General features: G+C 32.5%; 1 protein-coding gene across 6 annotated transcripts in view; it reads left to right on the top strand.

Moving 5' to 3' along the window:
- Positions 1–15,386, top strand: part of POSTN (periostin) — a 36,758-nt gene extending 21,372 nt beyond the window's left edge. Inside the window, exons 17-23 of one of the 6 annotated variants that reach the window (XM_066381061.1) lie at positions 3,811–3,891; positions 6,204–6,293; positions 6,975–7,064; positions 7,754–7,831; positions 8,228–8,302; positions 13,192–13,233; positions 14,619–15,386. In XM_066381061.1, coding sequence (XP_066237158.1) covers positions 3,811–3,891; positions 6,204–6,293; positions 6,975–7,064; positions 7,754–7,831; positions 8,228–8,302; positions 13,192–13,233; positions 14,619–14,656 — 494 coding nt within the window. In that variant the 3' untranslated portion in view covers positions 14,657–15,386. The remainder of the gene's footprint in view (positions 1–3,810; positions 3,892–6,203; positions 6,294–6,974; positions 7,065–7,753; positions 7,832–8,227; positions 8,303–13,191; positions 13,234–14,618) is intronic. The other 5 variants (XM_066381063.1, XM_066381062.1, XM_066381065.1 and 2 more) reach the window with 5 other exon arrangements.
- The last annotated feature ends 1,063 nt before the right edge of the window (positions 15,387–16,449 follow it).

Here is a 16,449-nt window from a genome sequence, read left to right as displayed (position 1 = left end):
AATTAAACCCCTACTATTTAACAATGGTAAAAGGTATTTCATTCTCATCAACATAACCTGTTTTTCTTTTTTGATGTGACTTTATTCCTTTGTATTTTTTCTTTCTTTCTTGTGGCTTTCAAATCAGAAATTCTTTTCATTTTGTTTGACTCTACAGTTCAACACTCAAAATGTAATAGCAGCTAAAACATTACTTTAATTTCTACATTTATCTTGGCTAGAAAATTATTCTATTTTATACCATGAGCTTCTGTCATTCAATTAAGAAATTTTTCCTTAAGATTTACACTAGATATGAAAAAGAAAGACAATGTAAGGAACAAATCAAAATGTCTGCTGTTCTTACTGATTTCAATTATATAATAATAGCATGTGCAAATCCAGTATCAGGCCAGCTCACCATTGTTTTAAAAATTTAGTTGGAATAGTTATGATTTGACATAGTATAAATTTCAGTATGGATGTATACAATATTGTTGAGATATATTTCATAAGAAATTAAAGAATCCTAATGGGTTCTATTCATCACAAATGTTATGTCATCTTTCTCCACATTTCTTTATTTTTTCTAGTTTATCCATAATAAGTTTACCACTTTCCATATACATCAATGCAACATTCTGCTTACAATGAGCCAACATCTATAATAACTTTATTTTTCTCTACTGAAGTTGAATCCTCACTCCCAGAAAATGTTAGTTTTTGAAATTATGCAAATATAGTGAATCAACCTTACTCTTCAGAGCTCTCGAAATAGCTCTGAGTTTTACATTCTGATGTCAAATGTTTCTCTAACTTCTCAGATGCTATTATTTAGAAGTATACTTGAAAAAAGGGTGTAGATTAATTAAATCAAATATACTGCTCATAAAAATTAAGGGATGTTTCAAAATGAATATGAAGCAATAAGAAAAAAGCATTTATTTATTTTTTATTAAACAAGAACATCAGAAAAACAATCAATAAGTCAAAGAAAGTTGTTCGATTATGCAAATGATATGCAAAATCAACTTTTATTTCATTGGTGAAAATGCAATATACAAAAGACTGAAAGTACTGGAGTATCAGTACATTCCCTGATCTTAAAAGTGCACATCCTGCAATTTCCCAGCCCTTGCAATGTCCCTGCAAAATGATTTGCCTGAATGCGAAGCCTGGAGAGCCATAGGACATCCTGAACTGGTCAAACACAGACGACAGTGGCAACAGCACTTGGAACATCCCAAAGTATGATTAGCAGACTGTGGAATTGCTTTCAAGAGACCGGAACAGTACAAAGGAGATGAAGGCAGGGTCACCCATCTGCCACAGCAGCAAGAAATGACCGCTACTTGACCTTATTGGCAGGAAGGAACAGGCGCAACAATGCAACAGAGCTGCAGGGACAGTTTCTTGCTGCCACTAGAAGATGGGTATGCACCCAAGCCATACAAAATTGGCTCCATCGTGTTGGACTGCATGCCCGGCGACCAATGATAGCATTCCATTATCTACTGAATACCACAGGACCCCTAGAAGGTGGGCTGATGAGTATCATCATTAGACCCATGATGAGTGGTCAACTGTCCTCTTCTCTGATGAGTCACGGTTCAGTCTGCAGCCTGACAATCATTGTGTCCTGACTTTGCATGAATGAGGAACACGGTAGAATTCATGTTTCATGTGAGAAAAGGATTCCTTTGGTCGTGGTAGAATCATGGTGTAGGATGGCATTAGCATTGGTAGTCGTACCGACCTCTACGTCATCAGACAGGGATCGCTGACTGCTATCAGATATCAAGATGAGGTTCTGCACCCCATAGTGGTACCCTATGCTGGAGCAGTTGAAAACAATCTTCCTTTCATGGACAATAATGCAAGGCCCCTTCATGCGCATCTCGTCAATAACATGCTTCAGGATGTAGGAATCTAACATGTGGACTGGCCTTCACGTTCTCCAGACCTGAATTCCATTGAACATACTTGGGATGAACTGGAAAGACATCTGGCAAATTGTCCAATGCCTCCCACAACACTTCTTGAGCTGGAAGTTGCACTGGAGCAGGAGTGGCAAGGGATCCCACAAGAACTGCTGGATGATCTGATCTTGTCCACATCCCATCGCTGTCAGTGTGTTTTGGCAGTCTTGGGTGACCATACACACTACTGAGTGTCAATGTGTGGCACTCTAATCCAGTTTGACATGCTTCTGTTCACCCTCTCCAATATGTTCCTTGCTACTCAATTACAATTAATTGAGTTTGCATCTCATTTGCATAATGGAACAACTTTCTTTGGCTTGTCATTTGCTTTTCTGATGTTCTTGTTTAATAAAAAAAATCAAATGCTTCTTTTTTTATTTCTTCATATTCATTTTAAAATATCCCCTAATTTTTGTGAGCAGTGTATTTTTTATGGTTTCTTATTGACTGATTATATATATATATGTTTTGTTTCTTTGCTACATATTACATTTGTCCCCAAAATATCATACATTTAAAAAATATGGGAGGTGGAAATGCTCTTTAACAATGTTGTCATATATATAAATAACAGTTGAGGTCAAGAGGAATAAAATTAGTATTTAATCCTCAGCCGGTGACCTGTCAAAACTATTTGAGTCTCTAGAAAAGCATGATTGAAATGACTAAAAACCAATTAAACATCCTACATTTCATATTCCTTAACATGAGGTAAAAATTTAAGATAAAAGTGACTAACCATATTGATAGTAACAGTACATTTGTCCTTTATGAAGAGGGTTCTCTATGGTAAGACCACCTATGAAATCCATAATTGTTCACACAGATTTGATATATTTTAGAGCTTTAAAATTTGAGATCTCAATATTTAAGATTTGATATGACTGAAACATGGTCACAATGAAGGCTTAAAACCAATCTTAATTCAAAAGCTGATATAACTAAACATCTCAGAAACCTGATGTGAGAATGTGACAGAAACCCAAACTGTGTTAACAGTACAATCTATGATGATTGCACAGGTAGCTTTAGTGCAGCTTGTTATCTAAGGGATCCCACAATTTTAAGGATTCTCATTAGAAGTGACAAAAAGCCTCTAGCTCTATGTGGCTCCAGAGGCTCATTTCCAGTTAATCTATACAACCAAAAGCCAACCAAAGAGTTGGCTGCTATCTTAAATAAATTTTGTATATTATTATCTTTGGGTGGATGACATACATTTAAAACATATACCTAACATTAAAAAAAAAAAGATGATGGTAAGGCTAAAAATTAAAGACAATTTATCCTGTAACTTAAATACTGGTCAGATTATGTTTGTTGCATAGAGCTCATCTCTGGCTGGCTGGGATTTATTTTTAAGTATACTTAACTATTTTTTATATTTTCCTCTCTAGATTACTGTTAAAAAATGCATGAACATATTTTGAGTATTTTTATTTTAATGTTTTCAATTGAGAAAGAATTCAGCAATGCAATTTGAGATATTATGAATGGCATGAAATTAATCATGTTTGTCTTCTGTTGCTATGCAGCCAATATTTTCAAGAAGTACAAAAGAAGGTAAAGAGCTTTAGTGGTGCAGTTCAAAACTATAGATTTCTAGATAGAATTCCTCACTTAGTAAGTCTATATTTCACTGGAACAAATCCAAGCCACTGGACTTCAGAGTTCACCATCTGGACATAAGAAGATACTACTAGATAATGTGTTGTGATATTTTCTATATCTACCACCTGAACATATTACTGTACCTCAGTAACCAAAACGACAAAAAAAAGGGGAAAACAACTTTGTTCAGGTTGTTTTTATGTAAACATCATTTATGCTCCACTTTCTATACTTTCAGCAACTAAAATTATAACCAAAGTTGTGGAACCAAAAATTAAAGTGATTGAAGGCAGTCTTCAGCCTATTATCAAAACTGAAGGTAACAATCAATGTTATACATGGTTCCTTTTACAGTATTGTGAAAAGAATCCATATAATATACTGATTTCTATGAATATATCTACATTCTTTTTTGAAACTAACATGCTAAATATTTCTATACCAATGGCATGCTTATGTTATTGAAGAAGCTATGGAATGCAAATTATTTAGCAGAGTAGATAGTACACCCCTAATGTGTTCAGTACATTTGCTTGTTCTGAACTATGACAGCACGGTCATTTCAAAGGAACCTAATTGTCTATTACATTAGCATGGGTACCCAGAGAATCACTAAACAAATGGATCCTGAGCAGTTTGAATGCAGTTAGACTCCTTCTGAGAGTATATCTTTATTTGAATGCAGTTAGACTCCTTCTGAGAGTATATCTTTATTTCTTCTGAGAGTAGCTTTATTTCCCTACATAGATCTCATTTATACTATTACAAGAAGCTCTTCCAAAAAGTGCAGGCATTTTTCATCCAACAATTTAAGAGAGCACAGAATCTATACAGTGATGAAGCATTGAAAATTATAATGATGCATGATCTATTTTGAAATTAGACAACCAGAAACAGAAGAGGGAATAAATAGCTCGTGCAGTGAGTCAAACCTTAGAAACCTTAATTTCACACTTGAACTTATATATATATGAGAACATACATATTCTTATAGACCATATATATATGTATATATATGTATATATATGTGTATATATATATAGTGACTTAAACATCTCTCCTGATGTTTCAGACTAGAACATTACACATTCACTTTTCTTTCCACCCCTACTGTCTATGTTAGTTAACTTCAACATCTTTGAAACCACCTTCATTTTATGTATTTTAATTATTACTAAGAATCAGACTTCAAGAATTTTTATTTCCACATCTAAACATCTTAATGTGTTGACCTGACAAATATTGACCTTAGCAGCTGCTTACGTAATTGTCCAGCTTTGAAATGCTACTGTTATTTCCTTCTCATTGTTGGTAATTTGCAGATTTATTGATGATTCTTAAATTCTCACTAAATAAATTAGACTCCGAGACACAATTTTGAGATTTTTTTTTTAAAAAAGGATATTTAATCAAATTTTAGCATTAAAAATAAATCAACTGAAATTCAACTCAGCACATACTTATTGAGGATTTCTTGTGCTGATAACTTCCCTAGATTCTGGGAGTAAATATGAAAAAAAAATTTTTTTACTAAAAATCTTGCCTTTATAGAACTTAACTATAGAGAATATTTTTGAAATATCAGTTTAGGTTCTTTTAAAGAAATTCTATTTTGATCATATATTAACTCATTTCCTGAGCTTAAACTCCCTAAGTGTACTTTCCTTTTCAAATATCTACACATTAAAAATCCGGCCTTATGTTTTGATACTTAATATCTCTTAACCCCATGGTGTAAAATGTTTGAAAGAACTGTACTTTTATGTTCATTATTTTAAATTGTTCTAGACAATCTAATTCTGGGTAAATGACAATTTCTGGGCAAGTAAATAAATCCTCTCAAAGATATGCAAATATAGTGATCTTCAACTGTTGGATGGTGTTACAGAATTAGTTAAATGTACTGAACTTAATTTTCTCCTCTATGAAATAGTCTTGATTAACTAATGTAGTAATTAGCTTTCTAACATTCAAAATGATTTTCTATGGTAGCAAAATCATTTTGTAAGTCAAATGCAACACATTTAACTTTTGCTTTTGAAGAATTATTAGTAAATTATTGCATCATTTGCATGTAGAAGGTAAATATTCAAATTAATTTTCCCATAAACCTGAAATTTGGTATCTTAAAATTAGGCATAGAATTGGAGGTTTTTCAGAGTTCAAGCTTATGCCCATTAGATTAAAAAGTGTGAGATACTGAATAATGAAAATTAAATTAAAATTTTAATAAGGAAGAAGTAATAGATAATCTCAGTATAATAAAAAGATATATACTAGTTATTATTAGAGCAATTCAAATTCGTATATACTGTATGATTGACAAAGAATAGTCACATGCATTTTGTATGATCATATTTTACAACTATGAGTGAATGAATAGATTTACATATCAATTTAAATCCTAATGCAAATGAAAGTAATTTTAGTAGAACACCAATAGACTGAGTCATTTTTTCTCATCAATATTGCCTAATTTGAAGAAAATGGGAAATGTTTAAAACTGAATTCATAAAGCCTAAAACAACTGCCATGTTTGAGTGACACCAAATGCCAAAATAAGTATCCTGTTCTGGTAAATGTAAAGGACTGCTTTAACATGATCGTTTGTCTCCTAAAACAATGTCTCAGGACCCACAATAACAAAGGTAAAAATTGAAGGGGAACCTGAATTCAGACTGATTAAAGAAGGTGAAACAGTAACCCAAGTAATCCATGGAGGTGCGTTATGTATGTTTCCTAGTGCCTGGTTGGGATTCCTGGGATTATTTTGAAGTATATTTAAATATATTGAACATCTGATGCTTTCTCTTGTATTTTGTTTTATATAAATCATGGCAATACTTCTCTCAGTTATGGGTTCTTATTAGCCTGTCAAATAAAATAGAGTTTACCTTTAATGTACCTAGTTGGAATCCATTTAAATGTTAAGCCACCAGGTCCAACAAAACTGGTACTACTTCTGCATATGCAGTAATGATTATGAAATATAAAGCCAATAATCATGTCAACAAAAAGACATATTGGACTTAGAAGAAAAAATGGGCATGTATTAGCTTGACTGATAAGCCATGGTTAGGATTATGGCAGGGTTCTTATTTTGATGATGTAGAATCTCCTGGAGTCTCACTAAATACTCACTCCACAGTCGGGAGAAACAGGACATGGAGAGCTAGCGTGCCAGCTGGACTTCGACTTCACCCGAGATTCAGGACGCAATTCCTAGCTTTTAGACCTCTGTCAATCTGAATTTGAGATGTGCCCCCAAAATGATTATGGTATAATTAAGTTCTAAATGGTATTGTTTTGAGAAATACATTTACCCATTAAAATATCTAGCTTATACCTATTTACACACTATGAGGGGACAAATCTAATGTATTTTTCTTCCCTGACTTTCAGAACCTATTATTAAAAAATACACCAAAATCATTGATGGAGTTCCTGTGGAAATAACTGAAAAAGAGACAAGGGAAGAGCGAATCATTACAGGTAATCTTTATTTGTGTATATGATGCTATGCCTGGATTATATAGGTCAAACTTTAGTTTATCCTAAAATATCTCTATTAGAATTATCCAAGAAACTAAGTCATGTTTATGGTGGTTACTGAAGTACCTTTATTTATTTATTTTTGGCAGATATAATATTATTATGAATATATAATTTATATTTCATTCTGTGTTGAAAATTTGTAGACAAATCTATAAACATTTGTTTTTACTATGTGTATTATACATATATAATACACTGTTATGTTCTAGAATCAAAATAATTCCTTCATTTGATTTTCCATTAATCTTAAGGTCTGCACATCAACATACCAAAATATATGCCTTTATATAAAACAATTGATCAATAATTTCAGTACACTTCTGTATAATTCTTTCAACCAATAAATTAGCCTAAAATTCTGAACCCATTGTATAAGTATTTGTGTAAACCAGCAATCAGTAACTATGACCCATATCACCTAGTTATGTAATAAAGTTTTATTGAAATGCAGGGTTTCCATTCATTTACATAATGTCTATGGCTGTTTTCACACTTCAGTGACAAAGTTAAATAGTTGTAACACAGGTCATATCACCTACAAAGTCTCAAATGCGTACTCTTTGACACTTTACAGAGGAAGTTTGTTTACCCCTATTTTAAACCTTTTTTTTTTGTCATTCCTTTAGGTCCTGAAATAAAATATACTAGGATTACTACTAGTAGTGGAGAAACTGAAGAAACTCTGAAGAAATTGTTGCAAGAAGGTCAGCATTCTAAAGAATAAAAACATAACTTTATCTGAGCTCTCTGTATCAAAGTCTAAATCATCTTTGAGGCCTCGTATATGTTTTCTATTCTATGTTATTTCTTTGTTTAAGTTCCATACCAACATAAGGAAAAAATCCAAGCATATAGAATGAAACTTTAATGATAGTGATATTAATTGTTATGTTATATACTTGTTATATATTGTTCACAGCTTTATAAGAAAATTGGTTTATCAAAGATAGCACTGAAAACTGAGAAAGAACCAAGTGTTGGTCTGGAATGCATTGTTGGGCAGATGCCTAATATCTATATATATATAGTATACATCACATCAAGTGTCCTCTCTTTTTGTTACATAAACCAATTTCTGCTATAAACATGTATCCTCTCAGAGGTCACCAAATTCATTGAAGGTGGTGATGGTCATTTATTTGGAGATGAAGAAATTAAAAGACTGCTTCAGGGAGGTTAGTAAAAGGGGAAACAACTAACCCGTTAACAGGTCTGTCTGGTGACTGAGTTCTTTAACTTTTTAAAGACTGACTGCTCACATTTTCTTTTACAGATGGCATCACGTGTTGTCTTAACAGAGTGGTTTGCTCGATGATAGTTTAATATTTATAAAAAAAATGATTACTATTTTAAGCAGTCTTTAAAAAGTGTATTATAAAACTTGGGGAGCACTGAATATTTTTTTGTTTTATACACATAATTATAAGAATATTTTAAGTATGTGAAAGGGGTATACTTTTAAAACTGGTAGTTATTTAAACAAACCCAAATTGAAATACTTTTAGATTTTAAAAAAATGTATTCACTGCCCCCACAACAATAATAAAAGGCATGTTTTATGGAATTTTTAAGCTTATAGATACTGAAAAAAAAAGTGCATTTAGTAATTTTCTTTTCTAAAGCTATATTCTTGGGAACGGGTATCTGTTTCTTCTAACAGTTTGAGTGATCTACACCTGGGAATGTAAATTATATTGCATATGAAATTAATCTTAAACTCTAAAGTATGGAATGTTTTCTGTCTATGGCATTAAAATGACCAACTTTTAAAGGCAAAAGAGAAAAAAAGAATTCAAAATGTTATGCAAATGCTAAAAGGCAATTATTTGAAGAAACAGTAAATGTTATACATATAATTGGGATAATACTTATCCAAGTATCCAATAAATCAATTTCTCATTCATTTTATCAACAACAAAGTTATTTGGATGATAGATTGTTTTAGAGGAACAAGTTCTATATAAATTTTATAGAAAAATAAGATATTCTCCTTTAAATATATTATGAATTGAGAAAAACACAACTGAAGTTTGGTATTTATCCAAAGTATGTCCCAAATGGTTTTTCTGTTTAAATTCTTAAAAATTGTATCACTCTGTTCAAGAACATATAAATTATCTTGGGACATGTGTAATCATTGTTTATTTTTTTTATAAAATCTCTTGTGTTAGAACTGTTCAGCAATAGTAAGAGTAAATAATTTTTATTAAACCAATTATATCTGAAATATTCAAGATGTTTTTTCAGACTGTAGGAAGCTTGTGACACAGTGAAAGCTCTCATGGAACCAAAGATTTCTGTACGATCTAATACATAATTCACTCATCTATCTCCAAATGCATAATAATCTGCTAAAAAATATGAATTTGAGAAAAGAGGTGAAGACATCATGAAGATTAAATTGAATTCTTTTTTTTTTAGTCCTTGCCACACTAAGCAGCTTTGTAAAAATGGTGGTGCTTTATAGGGAATGAATAATTTAGTAGCTGCACTTATATATATTGCTTTAATTTATTTAAGCTTAAAATTCAGGTAAGTATGTTTTATTCTTTTTAATGAACTTCCATCAACAAGTCCATGATAAACAGTGAACCAAATGCTTAAGAATGGCTTAGCCCAGAGAAAAAGATAAACCTTCTACAAGTTAAGAATATTATATTCTATGTTTAGTTAATAGATTCTTCCTTAATTTCTGTTTCTGTTTATCTCAGAGGTTGATTTCTTTAGTTCCCAGTATACGGTTTCTTTGCACAACTATAAAAGCATCAGTTTCCACAGTGCCACACCATAAATTTTTATCAAAATATTTCTAAAGTTTTTCTTCTTAGCAGTATAAGCAGTATAGTGACTATACTGACATTGGTTGGGCATGTCAGGGTTTTTTCCATCCCTGTAAAATCATTGGGTCATCCTTGAGTCACAGTATCCTCATGGCTAGTCTTTAAGTGGTGTGAATAAAAATTATGTCATGTAAGATCGGTGTTTTTTTTCCTTTGAGGGTATATAAATAATTGATCTATAACCAAACCATGGTCCTTATCTCTAAGCTAATAGTTTTTATATCTGAGTTGTTCATATTGTGGTACCTCTAATGATTTTGATGAATTGAGTATATTCCTCAATCATTTAAGTCATAAGTAAATGATCCTTTTGGTACTAATATTGCAAATGTCACTAAAATACTTTAGAACCCTTAAGTAAAAAATGTTTTCTCAAAATATCTAAAGATTTTCTTTCTTAGGTTGAACTGCATTTACCCAAACTCCTAAAGTAAGTAGGGAAGAAACTCCTAAAGTAAGAAAGGAACCCAAAAGGTCATGGAAAGTCTTGGCAATTCTTCCTCTATAACTCATAAAGATTTATGACCTTTGCTCTGGCCAGTTGGCTCAGTGGTAGAGCGTCGGCCTGGCGTGCAGGAGTCCTGGGTTCAATTCCGGCCAGGGCACACAGGAGAAGCTCCCATCTGCTTTTCCACCCCTCCCCCTCTCCTTCCTCTCTGTCTCTCTCTTCTCCTCCCGCAGCCGAGGCTCCATTGGAGCAAAGTTGGCCCGGGCACTGAGGATGGCTCTATGGCCTCTGCCTCAGGCACTAGAATGGCTCTGGTTGCAACAAAGTAATGCCCCAGATGGGCGGAGCATCGCTCCCTGGTGGGAATGCCGGGTGGATTCCGGTCAGGCGCATGCGGGAGTCTGTCTGACTGCCTCCCCATTTCCAGCTTCAGAAACACACACACACACACACACACACACACACACACACACACACACACACACACAAAAGATTTATGACCTTTTTGGAAAATAGGGATTAGGTTGTAGATCTGACTCCCAATCTGGGTTCTAACACAAGCTAACTTAAGTAAATTGATTCTTTTTTACCTTGGTTCCTTCTTCTGAAAAGTAGGGCCAGTAATGTTACCTGTATCTAAATGAGATAATATATGAAAAGTGATTGGAACAATACTTGGCACATATAAGCTCCCAGTAATGTTAGCTATTATCACTATTTTGGTTAATTAACATTAACCTGGTTAATATAGTAACATTTTACACCCTATTTTAAATTTCCAAAGTAATAGTCACATGACAATGTAAAAATCCTGCAAATAGTTAAGATGATGCACTTTGCATGTTTCATGAAACATGGGGTGGAAAGGGGCATTTGTTGGCATCATTTGTATGATTTGCTTTATCATCACACAGTTTGCTTCTTTAAACATGTCCTGATACAACTCTGGTTCATTCTGAAATAGCAGAGAGCCACTGGAAGGAACTATGATTTTGTGCATGTTATTTACACTTTCTTCTAAAGAAGTTTGTTGCACAATGAACATTTGATATTAGCATAGCAAAATAGTAATAAATGAACAAATTAGTGAATTGGATGATTGTCAATTAAATGTTGTCGAGTGTATGAAAGAAAATCGAAGTGTAAGTGCTAGTTTTGAAAATTAACATTGTAAGTACTTGTCTTGATTTAAATTATACAATAACTTATTTGGAATTTAGCAAGTCCCTATAACAATGGTCTTATTCACCAATTAAGGGTTGGATCCATCTTTTCTTGACAATATTTTATAAGCTATATTTTGTTACCAAATGAGTCAGAAGTTAAGGAAAATATATCAATTGGAGCATATTCTATAATTCAGACCTTTTTATTTTGTATAAACTTCAAACCAGTATCCAATCTAATGAGGTTTTCCTCAGTTCAGTATTTTATTATAGCACTAATATGATGTTAAATCCTATATATCTTATATATGGGGGGAGGAAGACATGTTGAAAATCTGCTGCAAAGAAACAGAATTCTTAATTTTTTAATTTATTTATTTTATTTTTTTTATTTATTCATTTTTAGAGAGGAGAGAAAGAGAGGGAGAGAGAGAAACAGAGAGGGAGAGAGAGGAGAGAGAGACAGAGAGAGAAGGGGGGGAGGAGCAGAAAGCATCAACTTCCATATGTGCCTTGACCAGGCAAGTCCAGGGTTTCGAACTGGCGACCTCAGCATTTCCAGGTCGACGCTTTATCCACTGTGCCACCACAGGTCAGGCAGAAACAGAATTCTTAAGAAATTTAAAGTGTTTATTTTTTATTTGGTTTCATACAGCCAAAGTTACTGTTGGTGACAGTTTATGCCTTACCTTTTATGGAATATCAAAGATTTGAAAAAAGATATAATAATTTGACTTAATTGTCTAATATAGATGATTTATAGAAATCAAGAAGTCAAATTTCTAGAACAAATAAAGGTAAGCAGAAAGGTTAAGTTGCTGTAGAAACTTCTTTGAGCTCACATTTCCAACAACAGAGTGATAATGTGACTTTAGGCCTCCCAAGTAGATTCTACGATAAGTTAAAAGAAAAGGAAATTTGGAAATATTTTTCAACTTTAGCAGCCCAAAACTGCATAGTTATAGACACTTGAAATTTTTTAAAGTGCAAGTTTTTTATTATTTTTAACTAGTTAATTTTTAAATGGTTTTGTGGGATTGGAATTAAATCTGGGAATATGTTGCCATACATTTCCTGAATTGTTTATTAGTATGTTTCTAGAGTTATTAGGCCAATGTTATTTTGTTGTCCTCATGCACTATAAGGTAATCATGAATTCATTTACAATGATAATTCACAAAGACAGGAGTCTGATAGCATCACTAATAGGAATGAGTGGATACCTCTGAGAAGATACTTCTGCTAAACTCTATATAATGTGAAACATTCCTTCAATCATAAAGTCATGCTTTTGCAAAAAGGGTAAAAAATTCATGCAAGCTATTTACTCTGTGCAAAAGTGGCACATTATATGGTGGCCCAAATGCCATGATGAAACTCTATGCTCTGCAGTAGTGATGTTTATTGTGATATATATGGAAAACAAGATTCTATTCTGTCTGTTGCCAATGCAAAAGCCTCATGCTTGTCAGATTCACTGCTTCAAAAAAATATCTGCAACTTTAAGTGCTGTTTACTTAAAACTTTTTACTTTTTTTGCTTCCTGTGGCCTCCAGTCTGATGTCAGCCATAATTTCAAAGTTTTCCTAACCACAACTTTTTAATTTTAGACACACCCGTGAGAAAGATACAAGCCAACAAAAGAGTTCAAGGTAAATGTGTTGATTACAGGAATGTGCATATGTGGCACATAGTGTATTTCTCCATGTGTAAGATGCAAACTTTTTCAAAAATTTGGGGTGTAAAACTGGGTGCATCTTATACAGTGTTTGTAGATTTTTTTACTTGCATTTCACACTTTTTCACACTTGTTCTTGTGCTCATTGTTGAAGACAGTGATTTGTCATCAGACACAGATGAGGACGAGCTAATAGATGGGAGTTTTGACAGTGATGAGGAATTGTATGAATTTTATGATGAATAAAACTTGAGTTCAATAACTTTATGTAATATATATATTTTTCAAAATCCGGGCCCCCAAATTAAGGTGCATATATGGGAGTGTCTTATACATGGGGAATTACTGTATGTTGTCATGTTAAGAGTGCTATAATATAGTTTATAGTATTTTGTTGTCTGTCAGGAAGAAAAGTTAACCAATATGAGGGCAAAGTATTTTGATGACAAGAAAAAAATAATGTTCTGTACTATTAGTAAGACAATATTCTGTAATATAATGTTCTGCACTATTAGTAAAACAATATTCTAAGAATAACAAATACTAAGGGAAAAGAAATTATAGTTATCTAAAGTGCTAGGTAGATTGAATTCTTGAGGAAGACTCAAGTATAGTTAATATAAAAAGAAATTCTTGAATATCACAGCCAAACCAAAGTAAGTACAGGAGGACCTGAATTTTATAAAATATTATCATTTGAGATGAGGCTACAGTTTGAAGCATAAACACTGTACATGTAAAGGAAATTATTAATATAGCAATGTACAAAAGTTTGATGTAATGTGTAGATAATATATTTGAACATACCACCCATACACAATAATATTCTTCATAACTGTGTTAATATCCATGTTCTAATATTCCACTATGTTACTTTACATTATAATACATTTAGAAATAAAAAATTCTCCTTGTGGAACTTAGAATAAATTACAAAATTTGAATTTCTAAAATAATTGTATACAAGGAATTAAAGAAGTTGCGAGTCTTATGAATGCAATATGAACCTATCTGATTTTAAGCTAACCCAATATAGACATTTGAAACTAAATAATCAATTGTACAAGTAATTTTCAATTAAATAATTTACCAGAGATTTCTGCTACATGTCTGAATTCATTTAAACTTTCTAAAGAACTAAAATTATCGCTTTAAATGATCATTTTCACACATCTTTAAACAAAGGATAACCTTGATTTCATCATGATAAATGAAGGATATTATTAGGAAGACATAATCTAAGTTTATTAAGTAAGGAATATGGTCTTTTATAGATTTAATTATGCATAAAATAATAATATTTTTTTAACTCTAATGTTTTGTCATATTTACAATCTATTCTCCCTTCTTCTAAATCAGGATCTAGAAGAAGATCGAGGGAAGGTCGCTCTCAGTGAAAATCAAGACCAGACAACAGAGTTTATACAACCCTAAACCCTGACCTTAAAAGAAAATTATGAGAGCCATTTTGACTTCAAGAAATGAAATATCACCACAAAAAAAGCAATCACTGAACAATTCTGAAGGCAAATTTAATTTTTTGAATTGAGTACATGAGGGAAGTTGTGGGTTTAGCCTCCTCTGGAAGGGAACTAAGGGAATTAGAACACCTTACAGGTTTTTACATCTTGACATTAAAAGTTCTGGCCAATGTTGGGATTCATCAAAGAAAATCCTCATCAATGGATTCATTACAATTTAAATTCAGATTGGTGAGCTGTTATCCCACTCAGAAGGCTGAGCCTTGAATAGATTTAGTGGGCAGACAAAATGCGTGCAGTTACTTCTCCACAGAAAGCTAAGCTATGAAAAAAAGGTGCTCAGTATTAAAAAAAAAACAAAAATACTTTACATCAAGAGGTTTTTCACATTTCTAATGCAATGTGGGTTTACAAGTAAATTATGTTATTTCTACAACTGATTTTGTACTCTTGAAATGTTTGTCATATGCTTATTGCAGTACATACTTTTATCTCAAACATTTAAATAAAACTATTTTCAGGTATACAGATAATTACTTCAAATTGTGTAATTCAGAAAACCGAAGGTTTAAGTTAATAAGTGGTTTGTACATGGAAACAGGATGTTATACCTCTTATTTTTTAAACAAATACTCATTAAAGGAAGTTGAATAAATGTGGTATTTCTTGAATTTTTAAAACTATGATGTTAAAAAGAATCATTATACAATAAATCAATTATATAATAAATCAGTTATTAAACATGAACTGAGTACCTAATATAACCCCAGAACTGTATTAAATTGTGAGGATTAAAAGATGAACTAGACAATTACTATCCTTAGTGGATACAAACTAATCATTAGTAATTTACAGTGCACCATGACTTTTAATCAGCACTATACAAGCACAAATACATGAATTAATTATTCCTATGATTGGGCTAGTCATAGGAGGAGCCACAGAGATGCTCTTAACTGAGACTGAAGTAATATTAGAGTGCATTGCATGGCAAAGGAAGGGAAGAAAAATATTTGCTGAAAATCATCAAGTCCTTGCTTGGACTAGTTGATATAAGAGCATTTAAGAAATAGAATTCTTACTGATAAGACACTGACTGGTGATTGTGTAAGAAAATTATGCCATGCATTAGAAGTGGGTCACTAGGAGATGATAAAACTAAGAAAGGACAAACTGAAGATCCCAGTCTTGATCATACTTATCCAGCTTGTATCAGAGGCTTGGTTCTGAAGTTCACAAAAAGGACCTGTAAAACCTTTTTTTCTTTGGTAGCTGAAAGTATTTGTTCTTCATCTAAGGAGCAATTGAGGTGAGGAAGGAAGATATAAAATAATGAGATTACTGCTTAGTGAAGAAATATTTGATAGCCTTGCTTTTCCAGAATGCTTTCTATTTTGGGACAGTGGTGAAATTTAATGCCTAGTATTTAGAGTCCCTTCCGGGGAAAAAAAAAATGTTGTACCAACTCAGTACTCAGGTAGAGAATCTTGGGATTTCAATCTCAACTGGATGGGTTGTGTTCATGATCTTTTCAAAATTATTCAGAGGAGGTGGATATAAGGTGGTAATGGTAGAAAAGACTAAACTATCATCAACACAGATGGCTATCAACAAAACAGAAAGCATGTTGGTCATGATCCCCTAGAAGCTAACAAGTTAATTGAATTGACAAATGGTAAATATATTTATTCATTTAGCCCCTCTAGGGT

Source organism: Saccopteryx leptura, chromosome 4, assembly GCF_036850995.1.
Source record: "Saccopteryx leptura isolate mSacLep1 chromosome 4, mSacLep1_pri_phased_curated, whole genome shotgun sequence".
NCBI lineage: Eukaryota > Metazoa > Chordata > Mammalia > Chiroptera > Emballonuridae > Saccopteryx > Saccopteryx leptura.
Note: the sequence above shows the minus strand (reverse complement) of the source record. Positions and strands in the feature narration are given on the sequence as shown.